This window comes from Muntiacus reevesi, chromosome 16 (genome assembly GCF_963930625.1).
Source record: "Muntiacus reevesi chromosome 16, mMunRee1.1, whole genome shotgun sequence".
Taxonomy (NCBI): Eukaryota; Metazoa; Chordata; class Mammalia; order Artiodactyla; family Cervidae; genus Muntiacus; species Muntiacus reevesi.
In genome coordinates, this window is record NC_089264.1 from 56944811 (window position 1) to 56957783 (window position 12973).

The following is a 12973-nucleotide window of genomic DNA, read 5'->3' on the forward strand; positions in this document are numbered from 1 at the left end:
TCCTTCCCTTGGATTGTAAAGCCTGTCGGTTTTCTGTTTTTGTTTTGACTGTCACTGCCTCCCTATTTCGTCCTCTTTTTAATTGGGGGGAGTTCTGTTCGCTTTTCTCTTTCCCTAAGCAAGTCACTGAGTTGGTTGTGGCCTCCCAGCCGTCTTTCTCCCTGTCCTGCTCGGGCCCCAGACACACACTCCCCGAGACAGACACACAGCGACACGCAGACGTAGCCCCCTGAGATTCCACCCCGCTCCCCGAGTCCGGGCCGCGTGGCTCACACCGCCCGGCAGCAGGCGGGGCGCGCGGCCCCGGGGCGCGTGCGAAGCCAGGGAGGCGCTTCGTTTCGTTTGGGGGTGAAGGAAGGGAGTAGGACTGGGCTTGAAATGGGGGCGACGCCGTTTTCTCTTTAACCTTATCGCGATTGCTTTAGGCTCTCCAGGGGAAAGCCACGGCAGCAGCGACAATAGCCTTGGGCCTACCCAGCTCACCCACGCGCCCGCGGGGACCCGGCTCGCCCGCCGCCGCCGCCGCTGCAGATCCCAGATCAGAACATACTGCTCTTCACTAAGGCGGCTTTGGCACCGTTGGGTCTTTGGAGCGAAGATAGGACGCTGGCGAAGGGACCCCCGAGCGAATCCGGGATGGAGGTGATGGGGCCGGGGCCCGGAGCCCAGCCTTGTCCAGGGCCCCCGGCCGCAGCCAGGCCTCCGGCCGCCGCCGCCGCCGCCGCCGCTGCCGCCGCCGCCGCTGCCGCCGCCGCCGCCGCCGCCCCGCTCTTGCCCGGCTCGCCTCCGGGACCCCCCGGTCCCGCCGCCCCCGGGGCCCCGGCGGGGCTGGGCCCGCCGCCGCCGCCGCCGCCGCTCGCCCCGCAGCTGGGAGTGGGGTTGGGGTTGGGGCCCGGGCCCCCAGTGCTGTCCGGATCGGTGCTCTTGGCCTCTTTGCTCTCGTCGTCCCGGGAGGAGTCAGACTTCTTTCCCGAAGAGCCGTTCTTGGCCGCCGCCGCTGCGGCCGCTGCCGCGCGCTCTTGCTTGCGGAACTTGGCGCGGCGGTTCTGGAACCACACCTGGCCCGAGAAGAGAAGACGGCGAAACAGGGAGAAAAAGAAGAAAAGAAAAGCAGTTAGGGCGGCCCGCGTTCCCTTCCAGATTGCTTTAAACTGCACGCGCCGTGGGTGCTCCCGCGCGCATCCAGCCCACTGAAGCTGTCCCTCCACTGGTGCATCTTTTGAGAAACTTTCTTAGGACCACCTGGGCACGTCCTGGAAATAGTAGCCTGTAGGAGGGAAAGAGGCTGCACGTCCCCGAAGGCCCTAAAATAGAAGCCCTTATTTTGACGGCACCTTATTTTGGCAAGGTACCCTTGCTGAGTCTCCTTTCTGAGCCATCCCAAATTCGCCATTACCTCTAGGCCTCAGGCCTCAAGTTAAACTCTGACTGGTAGACAGGTGAGGGGGTCTCTGGGTTTGGCGCCTGCTGCCCATGCTGGCCTTTGAGCCTGGAGGTGCTAGCGTTGGGGGCTGGTTTACCAGCAGAGGCGCCACGGCCAGCTCTCGGGTGCACCTGTGTCCCTTAGAGGTTAGCGTAAGGCGTCGACCTTGACCGCCATAGAATCCCAGCGCCTGTGCGGATCTGCGGCAAGTCACAGTTCACCGGAAAATGCATCTATACCTACACGCCAGTAGCTCGCCATTAAAAGCTCTGGAGTTAGGAGGTGTTTGGGGGGCGGGGGGCGGAATACTTATAATACGGAGCAAAGTCTGCATTCCTCCCCCAGGGCGCTTCCTAGCCCCCGAAATGCCTCTCCCCTAGCCCCTGAATGCAGTACAGCCCTAGTTGGGGTGGGAAACACGTTGAGGCCGTGAATTTAGAGTCAAGAACGCGCTCCCTGGCCCTTCCTCGCGCACACAGCCCCTCCGAACGTGGCCTCTCGGAGGAGGCCCGGGGACGCAGCCTTCGGCAGGACCGCCCGCACCGCCGCACTGCACCCCTGCCCGGCGCGGTGCCGCGGAGCCGGGCGGGTTCCGGGGGCGCATACCTGCACTCGCGCCTCGGTGAGGTCGATCTTCAGCGCCAGCTCCTCGCGGGTGTAGATGTCGGGGTAGTGCGTCTCCGCGAAGACCCGCTCCAGCTCCTTGAGCTGCGCGCTGGTGAACGTGGTGCGGATGCGGCGCTGCTTGCGCTTCTCGTTGAGGCCGCCGTGGTCCGTGAAGAGTTTGTAGGGAACTGGGGGACGGCAGAGGGGACAGCGCGTGAGCGGAAGGGTCTGGAGTGCGCCGACCCGCGAGCCGGGATGTGGGGGCTCCAAGGGCAGGCGGCGCTGGAGCCGCCGCCGACACCGGCGCGGGAGCGTGGCCGGGAGGAGCTGGCGAGATAACCCAGCACATTAGTCATACACCGAAACAGGGGCGCGCTCGCCGGGATTAGCTGGGCTCCCGCCGCGCACAAGCGGCCTTGGGCGGCCAGCCGAGCGTTGGAGACGGCTGAGGACCGGGGACGCGGAAATACTGTGAAGAGGAAAAGCTAGAGAGCAAAAAGTTCCGAAAACATCCACCGGAATACCAGGAAGCCAGGGATGAAGTTACCAAACACTCCCACTGTGGGAACTTTTTAATTCTCAAAAGTTGACCCGGCCCCAAAGTTGGGGGAAAGCGCTGCAAAAGAATAATAATAATAATGAATTAAAGAAATCATCAGAAAAATGACCAGCGAAGAGGTGTGAGCCGCTGTCGTTTCTTTAAAAAAGAGAGAGAGAGACTGCCAGTAATGAGCTTTACTCTTTGTTATTTAATTATTTTCTAAGCTTTACGTCTCATCGCAAAGTAAATAAATTATGCCTATCATTTTGGCAGCTTAAGATAATTTTGTTGGCGGTTCGGGTGTGACTAGGATAGTGTAACCCTGTAAGTGAATTACCCCTCCCTGCAATCGCTTCTAACGTGATAAATTCTTTCATTTGTGTAAGCAAATTTCGTTTGGTAAATACTAAACACATTTCCATTTTCAAATGCAATCAAGGCTTCCTATATACGCGCGCAAAGGCGGCTTCGTGCGCGGAGAAAGCTGGCGGTCCTTACCTGCGGCGTACGGGCTGCTCTGGTGGTCCCTGAGGGTGCTCAGGCTGCAGGATCCCGGCGTGAGGGACGGGCAGCCGGACGTGGCCCCAAAAGTGGTCCTTATCGGGTTATACTGGAAGCCACTGGCCTGGCTGCAGGAACTGAAGTCAGCATAGGCTGAAGCCAGGCTCGAGGTGTCCATCCCGGCCATACAAGACTCGTAGGCAGAGGAATTGAGGTAAGAATATTCCATTTTATACATTGAAAAGGCTCTGGATGGCTCAGCCAAGTGGAAAAATGAAATAAAAGATGGGTATGGAGAAGGTGGCTGGAGTGGGGAGATGTGCACAGCTCAACGCCTGCCTCCAAACTGGCCTCCTTACTACCAGCAGAGCCTAGTTTTATGAAAAAGCCTCCTATGAGATGCCTTGTCTGAGGTCTCTAGAGCATATAGTCCTCATAATAAACTTGGCTCTTTCCACTTGGACAATAGCAAAGCGGTTGGTCTTATTGCTGGCGCTTTTTACATGACAATAACTCATCCGTCTATTGGGCTGGCACTGGGGAACCGAGCTGTCCAACCTCCCTATCATTGATTCCTGCATCTCTAATTAGAATTTAATACCACACCATTACGCACTGAGCCCCTGATCCTCCCTTCTAACCAGCTCCCTGCCCTTTAATTCAATCACACTACTTGGAAATAATGAAAGTTGGGTGACGATTCTCCCTGATCCAATTTCCCCGAGCTTTTAAGCCTTTTTAACTGATCATATACCTTGGGCATAAATTGAGATAGTGTGTGTGTTTTCCGCCTTCTCCCTTCTCCCTCTCTCTGTCTCTTTCCCAGTTAGGGAGAAGAAACCTTGATGTCATAGAAAACCTGTTTTGTAAGAGCGTTACACGCTCAATTTAACAACAAGTCTACCCCCTGAAGTGCATGAAATGATATAAAGGACTGGGACATTGGCAAGACTCAGGCGCCCTGTAACATAGAGTAAGTGGGCCAAGGGGGTTTCTGTGAACGCTAAGCGGATTTCTTTAAAATACACCTGGTAGAGGGGGTTAAAAAAAAAAGCATCATAAATTGCATTTCTCGTCGCGGCTTAATGTGCTTTTCTAGAGACTCTGCTTACACAGCCATTTAAAAAACAAAAGGACATCTGAGGAGAGCTCTTGAATGTAATACATCCGGATTCTCAACTGATGGCTGCCTTGCGCTCACTTCTGGGGTTTTCTGCAGTGCCGTGAGGTTTGCGTTTTGTTGGTCTGTGTCATTGTTGGTTTTCATTACGCTGTGTAACTGGCAAGCGGGCATGAAGTGTCCCCAAATGTGCCTCCTCTTCCATCCCTCTTGGGTCCTCTCCCTCTGCCTCTTTTTTTCCCCCCACCTCCACTTTTTCAGGTGCCCATAATTCCCTAGAGACCGGAAGCTTCCAAAAAATGATTGCTCTCTGCTTGGCCTTTAGGTTTGCCGATTGCGGTGAACGAAATCCTTGCTCTTTAAATGCCCAGGCTCCAGGTCGGGAACTTTTCTTGTCCAGCTCCCCGGGCTCTTGGGTGCTGGCAGCGAGGCACAGACAAAGAAATGAGCCATGATTTGTGGACTTCGGTGGCCCCATGATTTAAGTGGAGGGTAATTTTCATTTGGTTCGTTAGGCTCTAGCAGAATAAGGGAAACTATTTCATTAAATCCTTCCTCTCGGTGGACAAGAGGAGGAATGCTTAGTTGAATCGCCATGTGGTGTAAACAAACCCTGGATATTTTATATGAATTAAATGTGTAGATAATTAGTTTTATTGCATTCATTACCCCCTTTATGTGCTCTGTAACAAGTCAGTAATTAAAGTAACAAACTCATAAAGTCTTTATAGGGGCATTTAGGCGTTCAGTGTTTGCCAAACTAAGTGGTTTAATTCGATGCTAGTGCCGGGGAGTGGATGGGCGCCCGCTCTCCACTGCCACTGTGTTTTATTGCGAACTAAACTGCAGCGGACGCCCTAATGGATTAAACAGGGACAGCGGTCCCCCAGCCTCGTGCTTCTCCGCTGGGCGAGTTTCCGGCTGGTTTCAGGTGATGGCGCATCCTCTGGACGTGAGGAATCACTAAAGTCTCTCGAGAGTGCAGGCAGCGGGACCCGCCGAGTAGCCTGGTGATAGTTTTATGGGGAGGGCTGATAGTTTTATTGCAGTTGTATGTTGTACAATGCGTATTTGATAAAGAAGGGTCCTTGGTGACCACTGTGCACTTTTTTGTGCACGGAGGTGAAATGAAAATAAATGTGTACAAGGTTTTGCTGCGGCGGGAAACAAATTGCAATGCTCTAAATGGGTTTCCTTTATGGCCACCAGACAAGAGGAGAAAAGAGATGCAAACATCTGTCTCCAGTCTCCTAAACCTAAAGGCCAGCGAAGACGGATGCGAATCCAAGTGTTGTTACAGTGGGGATTTGTCTTTATTTATCCCTCTCTCATGAATATGAATCTACATTTGGACCGGGAGGTGGCTGTGTCCACCCCCCTGTGGACCCTGCACACAGACCTTCCCCACCCTGACTTACTGCCCCCCTCTCCGAGGTGGGGGATAGGTTATCAAAGACAAGGCTGCAATTGTCCAAGTTTCTCGAGTCCCTTGGACTTCTCAGGGGCCCTTCCTGGCGCTCCCAACGCCACACCGCCGCCCCCAGGCCCACGCTCCAGGGATGCGGATGCGGGGAGCGCAGACCCGCCTGGCACCCAGCTAGCCCGCTTGTGTGGGGTTTTAAGCACTTGTGTGGATAAGAGAGTGACATGAAGCGTCCGTGAGCAGATACGTTTCGGCTCCAAAGCCCACGTTTGGCAATAACCAGGCTCACACCCGTCTTAGCACCCGCGCCTGGGTGCACCATGGTTGTGTCTCCGCGGGGTCTAGTGCGCGCGCGCTCGGAGCCGGGAGCTCCAGCCGAGCCCCACGCCACCGCTCCGCGCCCGGGCCCGGCCCTATGCCTGGCCCGCAAGCCCGGCAGCTTTGGCGAATGGCTTTTCCGCGAAGACGTAGAACTCTGGGATCTAGTCGGTGCCTGGAGGCAGATCCTGGGCGCCGGGGATGTTGGCGTGGGAAGAGCGGTGTGCAGCTCGGGAGAGCTGGGTGTGGAGGGGGAGTCGGAGGGCGACCCGGCAGGAAGCCGAGGAGCGGGAGGGGAGGACCCTGCGAGGAGCGAGGGCGAGGGAAGCGCGAGGCCGCGGGGGGCGCGCCAGGGAGCCGCGGAGGGCCAGGCCCAGCCGCTGCCAGGCAGGGCGCGGGCTCGCGCTCCCCGCGGCCCCACGGCCCGCGCCGGTCCGGCCACTCCCCGCCCCGGGCTCCGGGCTCCCACCGGCCTCGACTCCCCGCCTCCGACCCACCGCGCCAGCCTCTCCCAGGTGCGGGGCCCGGCCGCGGCCTCTCTCCGGGCGCCCCCTGGCGCCCGCCTCGCCGGGTAGGGAAGCGGCGCGCCCCCTCTGCACACCCGGAGACCTTTCTGCGCCAGCCCCGCGCGGTCCATGAACAGGCGCGCTGACTTCATCTTCCCCTTTGTAGGCCGTGTAGGTTTATTCTGTTCGGTGTCACCGGCCCGCTCTTCACCCCGCCCCCCCACCCCTGGCCCGCGTCCCCTCTGCGGGTCTTTTGTGGCCCGGGGGCCCTGCTTCTGCCCCGAAGATGAAAGGCGTTCAGGGCCGGGCCAGGCCGGAGCCCCAGCCCCAGCGCCCTGTTTTGTTCGAGTTGTGCTTTCTACACGCGAGCTCTCCCCTAAAAGTTGTACCAAATGGTTAATTTAATTATTCCAACTATAGACCAACTGCTTCAGCAGCCTCCACCACGCGTCTGGGAGGAAAAAAGAAACCATCTATAAGAAATAATCTAATAAAAGTGAAGTGTAGAAAAACCCCTCCTGATTTTCAGCCGGCACAAATAGAATTAGAGCTTCAGCATCCTTTTCCCAAACAGACCTTTTGTCCAGATCACAACTTCAGCCAACCAGCGATGTGTGCAGTGCCCGCTATTTATTTCAATAGAGGCGGTGGGTAGCGAGATAGATTGATAGATAAATGGCCACATGGATAGATGGATGGTTTGATCCATCTTCCTCTGACTTCTCTTTCTTAATATGTGTACACGGTTGATTTTTTTTCCCCCTGCTGATTTTCTGAATCAATAATGGAAAGGCAATGCTATGTGGTAGAAAGGGGGAGAAAGGCTATTTAAAGCACAAAAAAGGGAAGAGACTACTAGCATATATACCATGAGAAAAAAATGTTTACATGCTACCCAGTACCAAATGAAGAGAGGTTGAAAGTTTAAAAGAAACTTTTCTTTCCTTTTCTTTGCCATTCATAGGAGGGTTTCTTTTTTTTCCTTGAAAGTCAGAAAGAATGTTCCAAGACAAGGAAACAAAACAGCAAACAAAATGCCATTGTATTGTAGTAGCAATTCATGGGAAAACGCTTGTCAGCCTCCTAACACTTCACTCCTAGGAGGCTGTTTGGAGGCTGTTTTACCATAGGCGAAGCACAATAACATGGGAATGAATAAAATATTAAATACCAGTGAGAGTTCAGAGGAATTTTCTTTTTGATTGCTTTATCTGATGCTGCAACCAAATGATTCCAGCACAGGGAGGCCGCCAAAGGCTCAGCTCAGACCCAGCACTTCTCTCAATCAGAGAATAAAAGGACCAATTTGTCTTCGGATTTCTCCAAGAAGAGTTCTGCAGGCAGCAGTCTTTCCCACTCACCTGCACCTAGACAGGATTTACTTCCCCAGAATATAATAAGAAACCAGCCGCAGCACCCCCAGGCGTGAAGATCCACCGATATTCTGCTAGCATTTTAGAATTTTTGCCACATTTTCCATGTGCCTAGCAGCCATAATATACATGTGTCATAAGAGAAGCTCTTTGTATTTCTGGTAACTAACCTCCTAGCACTGTAAGACAATTATTAACTGATTAACCATACTGTGTGCAAAGCAGTTAACACGATGCTTGGCACCTAGAAAGGATCCAATGAACGTCACCCACCAGTATTGTGATGATGATGATGGTGATGATGGTGATACAGTTTCCTTGAACTTCATATTAAATTCTTGACTTTGGGATTTAGGTGGTGCATGGACAATGTCTTTTTCTATTGTATATTTATAATGTATGTGGAAGAGGGTGGACAAATCACAGAACATACTCTAGTATATCAAATAGGAGAAAATAAAGCAACGAGGTAGAAACCTTCCATCTTTTAGGAATTCACCAGAAGTCATGTATGTGTTTAAGTTAATTCCATGTTTTGTTTTACATTGTGCACACTAATTGCACCTGCTTAAGGTGGCACTTTACTCTTGGATGTAAATACTGTGAGTTTGGGCTAGAGCTTTATAGCTAATTCATAGATGGTGTTTCTATGTTTGAATTAACTTTGGAGACACTCCATGCGTAAGTGCTATCCTCTATACAAATGATGAGGTACAGATCCCCAGCACCCATCCTTTTAAGGACATCATCATGGAAGAGCCCAGCTCTTCTCCTCTCCTCCACCTCCTCCCATCCTATGATTAGCAGAAGGGGCTGCCTGTTACCTTTTTTTTTTTCCTGGAGTTTAGCTAATAGTGGTAACATCTGCTGGACTGGTGGTGGAGGAGACATGGGGTATTTGATCAGAGTCACAGATGTAAAAGTGACATCTGCTTGCAACAAAGAAAGGAGAAGCAAAATTAAATTAGGCAGAGAGGCCTCTCTGAACCAAAAAAAGAAAGAAAAAAACCTATTTGAGAAGGAGGAAAAAAATAATCATGAGCCCTCACCAGGCTTGCAGGGTGCAGAGGAGCACTTACCGAGAGGATCATGAGTTTTAGGACCAGCAGCTGTCAGAATAACTGGAGTAGCAACATCCTAAGGGAGCAATGTCCTTAGACCTTAAAGACACCTTTTTATGCTCCAAAGAAAAAGAGTCAGGTAAGATTGTCCTTCTCAGCTGAGAATGCCTTGACCTGTTTGAGTATAGTATAGGTTGAGAAATCATTTTCATGTTGAAGACAGGAAGAAGGGAAGGATGAAACCTCTTGGGTTGATAACAGTCCAGAATATTTGTGATGAGTTTGGACAGGAACAGATTTTCATTTCATAGCTATGTTAAAACTACTGCCAACAACTAAGAATGAGCCACTTTTTACTGGGCTTAAAGGATTGTATTTGGCAGTTAAAACGTACATGCTTGAAATAGGACTCAATCAGAAGGGGAGGCTGGTTTAGAAAAAGCGTTCTCCACACCCTCCCGACCTTTGTACCTGTAAACCACAAGTGATGCAAAGGGGCATCCCCTCCCCAATAATGATCTCCTACATTTCTCCAAATGGAACAGACTTCAATAGCGCTATATAAATTGATTCCATAGTGATAACAAAAACCAATGGACAAGATTACCTCAACTTTCTGCTTCTCTGCCTATAAATCGGTCGACCTCTGTGTACACTTGCACCTCTCTTGTCCCTTCTGCACGCAAGAGGACGTCCCATTCCCATCTAAAGCCAATCCCTCCACAGTGCTTTGGAGTCCTATCTCTTCCACTGGCTCAGGACCTTACCCACTTCTTCCTGTCTTGGATCTTCAAACTCTCATGCTCATCTGGATATATGTCGTTGTCATCTCAACATGCTCAAACTACATTCGTACTAATAACCAACCAATGAACACTATTTTCTTTCTTGCCTATGCTTCCTGCCACCACCACTTCGCTTTCTTCTCTGCCAGAGATCTTGAAGGAAGTTATTTCTTCTTGCTGTCTTTATTCCATTACTTCTCAATCACTCCATCGCTTCCTCTAATTTGGCTTCCACCACCTTCACACAGTTTGAATATTTCTTATTAAGATCGCCATGTCCGCTGAGTATTTTCCTAGCTTTATCTTCTTTGAATATCTTCATTGCTAAGGCTGTTTAACAAATATTTCCAGTTCTCCACATCTCCAGGCACATAGTAAGACTTCACTTCCCTGCCCCCTAGAAATTAGATACAGCCATTCTATAAACGTTTGGGTGGAAGTGTAAAGTGTGACTTCTGGCTGAGCCTTAAAGGTTGGTGTCCAAATCTCTACCTTCTCCCCTTTTCCCTGTTTAATAGAAGCTGACAGAGCTTCAGATGGTGGCTGCTTGATCAGCCTGAGTTCTGTTGAGGATGCATGGAGGAGAGGTCCCAGAAGACCCGTGGTGAACATGTAGCGTCTCAAAGCATCAGAGAAGGATTCTGCAAGAGGTGATTCCTCTGTGCTGGGTACTAAAGGGTGACCAGGAGGAAGTGAAGAAGGTGACAGTAACGTGAAAAAGGAGGAAGTTGCAGGCAAAGGAATCAGTGCTGGTCAGACTCCAAGGTCAGAGAGAGCATGGTGCGCTTGGGAATCTAGAAATAGTTTGGTTCAGTTTTCTGTTAAGAGAGGAGAGACGGAGGGGGGTGCACCCAAAGAAAGGTATGATGAGAGAAAGGAGGAAAGAAAGGCTGGAATCAGGTCCTGCAGGACTAGGGATGCAGTGAAGTATGATTTGAGAGGGAAGGAATGAGGGAACAGGGAAGCTTAGAGACAAATTAGGAGGCTGTGTCTCCTCTCAAGGCAAGAAACGATGACTTCCTAAACTGAGAGAATAGCAATGTAGGACAAACAGAAGTAGAAGACCTCAAGAGAGGTTACTGATATGGAGTCTTGGGGCAGGCAGAATACACTATTCTGCCCGATGCCAGGATTTTAGAGGGTCCAAGAGTATACCTCAGAACAAAACCTCTCTCCCATATCTGCTTGCAAGATCTTCACTCCTGTAACTCGGGCCTAAAATTCTTCATTACTTCTCTGGGTTTTGTAACACGTGATACTGTCAACCGTTCACTCATCCACTGATTCAACCCATATTTATCAAATATATCCTGTGTTGTAGAGATCAGCACTTTAGGGTAGAAGTGGTTCAGACACTGTCTGAAAAGCAGACTTTTGGGGATGGAGCAGACCCAGGGTTTGCAAGTTTCTGAGCGGTGGTGGAGGCCGTGGGGTGAAGGTGGAGGCCCCGGTGGAGTGAAGGTGCAGCGTGGACAGAGAGGAGAGTGACTGTCCTCCATGTCTCATCCTTTATGTTACGGTCGTAGGATTTTGTGTGTTTCTCTCCTGGGGGTGGCAGTTGTTCGGTCGCTGAGTCTGTGACCCCATGGTCTGCAGCATGCCAGAATTCCCTTTTCTTTCACTCTCTACCAGAGTTTGTTCAAGCTTATGTCCACTGAGTCGGTGATGCCATCCAACCATCTCATCCTCTGTTGCCCCCTTTTCCTCCTGCCCTCAGTCTTTCCCAGCATCAGGGTCTTTTCCAAAGAGTTGACTCCTGGTGGTATTTTCAAATAAAGATGCCAAGAACCAGGTGTCATAGAGGAAAGAAGCCCTGATGGTGGAATAGTAGGCATTCTAGAAGTGGGGACAGCTCTGCTAGGCCGCATCTCCCTCTGTGACTTTTATCACTCCTTGTGGGTATCCGGATCCTCCTCCTTCAAGGAAGCTTGCCTAGCACTTGGCAGTCAAGAGCTCTGTGCTGCCTCTGCCATAAACAGAATTAGGATCAACAATACACCCTTCTACCTGAGTCAATCCAGGAAGCCATGTGAGAGCCGTGGCAGGAGCCCTGGAGTCTTTCACTATCTTAAACTGCTCAGCCTTGAAATAAATAGAAAAATGCTTGAGAATCCTAAAACTTCTACAAAATATGTTCCTTTCTGGGCTTTCCATGGATCCTATTGCTGTTTGTTTATACGATTTTGTTCTATTTGGGAAGTTTGTGGAGTTTGCCAGTAATATGCTGCAGCATCATACATTTTAATGTGAATTTCAGCTGATTCAGAATTTAGAAGCAAATGTAATCCAGCCGTCAGGGACAGGCACCACGTGTCCTAGACCGCAGGAGCCAGAAGACAGTAAAATGGTTAAAGTGATGCATGTTTGTAGTATTTCCCCAGTTAGATGTAATGGAGAATATTAATTTTCTTTTAAAACACACAGCGTTGTTTCTCTCTCCCTTCCTTGTTTACTGGGCTGTTACACTGGAGGAGCGCAGGGTTGTAATCACAAGCTCACTGCTAACTCAGTTGCTTATTCATAAACCTGCACCATTTGAGACTGGACTTGAGGAAACGGAGGAGGAAGAGACGTTTTAAAGAAGAGGCAGGGAGGCTGCTAGGAGGGAACTGGGACATAATAATGGACAAAACAGCACAGTGAGTCTACACAAGAGACTACACGGCAGAGGCCAGCAGCTTTAACCCAGACCCCAGGGAAGCCTCTTGAATGAACAGTGCTAACTGCTGCGAGGTGAGCCTCAAAGCCCCAGGCGGGGCCAGACCGTGCCCTTCCGGAGAGCGAGCTGAGGCCGGTGCGGCTCCCTGGGCTTGCCTCCGCCAGGCCCTGGATTCTGGGGCAGGTTCCTTGGTTAGCAGCTATTGGACAGCAAGCCTTTTATCCAGGGGAGTCACTGACTCTGCCCCCTCGTCTCTGTGCATCGGGACGGGACAGCAAAACCCTTCAAGGGGGGTTCATGCCCGTTCTCGGGCAATGGCCAGGCCAGAGCTGACTGCACCCCACAGAGGGGCGCAGAGTGGCCAGGGCCGGCCCTGGGTGCTCTCTGCCTCTTTTTATCCTTAAGTACTTTTTTTCTTATTCCAAAGTACCTAGTATCCATTATAGAAAATGATATGGCATGTATTTCTTAAAACGAGAAAAAAAATTTTAATTTTTTTTTTTTACAACTCATTTAATGGCAACTGGTAGTCATCAAACTAGCAACGGTTATCTTCAAAAATTATCACACTAGCTGCGCTACCATTTCTCAGGATTGATCAGATACCTAGAGTCACAGACAAGTCCCACACAAGATACTTCATGTAAATCAGACTTG

At 51.1% G+C, this 12973-nt stretch overlaps 1 protein-coding gene across 1 annotated transcript; it reads right to left on the bottom strand.

Moving 5' to 3' along the window:
* Positions 1–539: 539 nt before the first annotated feature.
* PHOX2B (paired like homeobox 2B) lies at positions 540–3309 on the bottom strand. The gene is made up of 3 exons (XM_065907595.1): positions 3069–3309; positions 2030–2217; positions 540–1058 (listed from the first exon to the last, which is right to left on the bottom strand). Exons 1-3 carry the CDS (start codon positions 3307–3309, stop codon positions 540–542), a joined length of 948 nt encoding a protein of 315 aa, XP_065763667.1.
* Positions 3310–12973: the final 9664 nt, after the last annotated feature.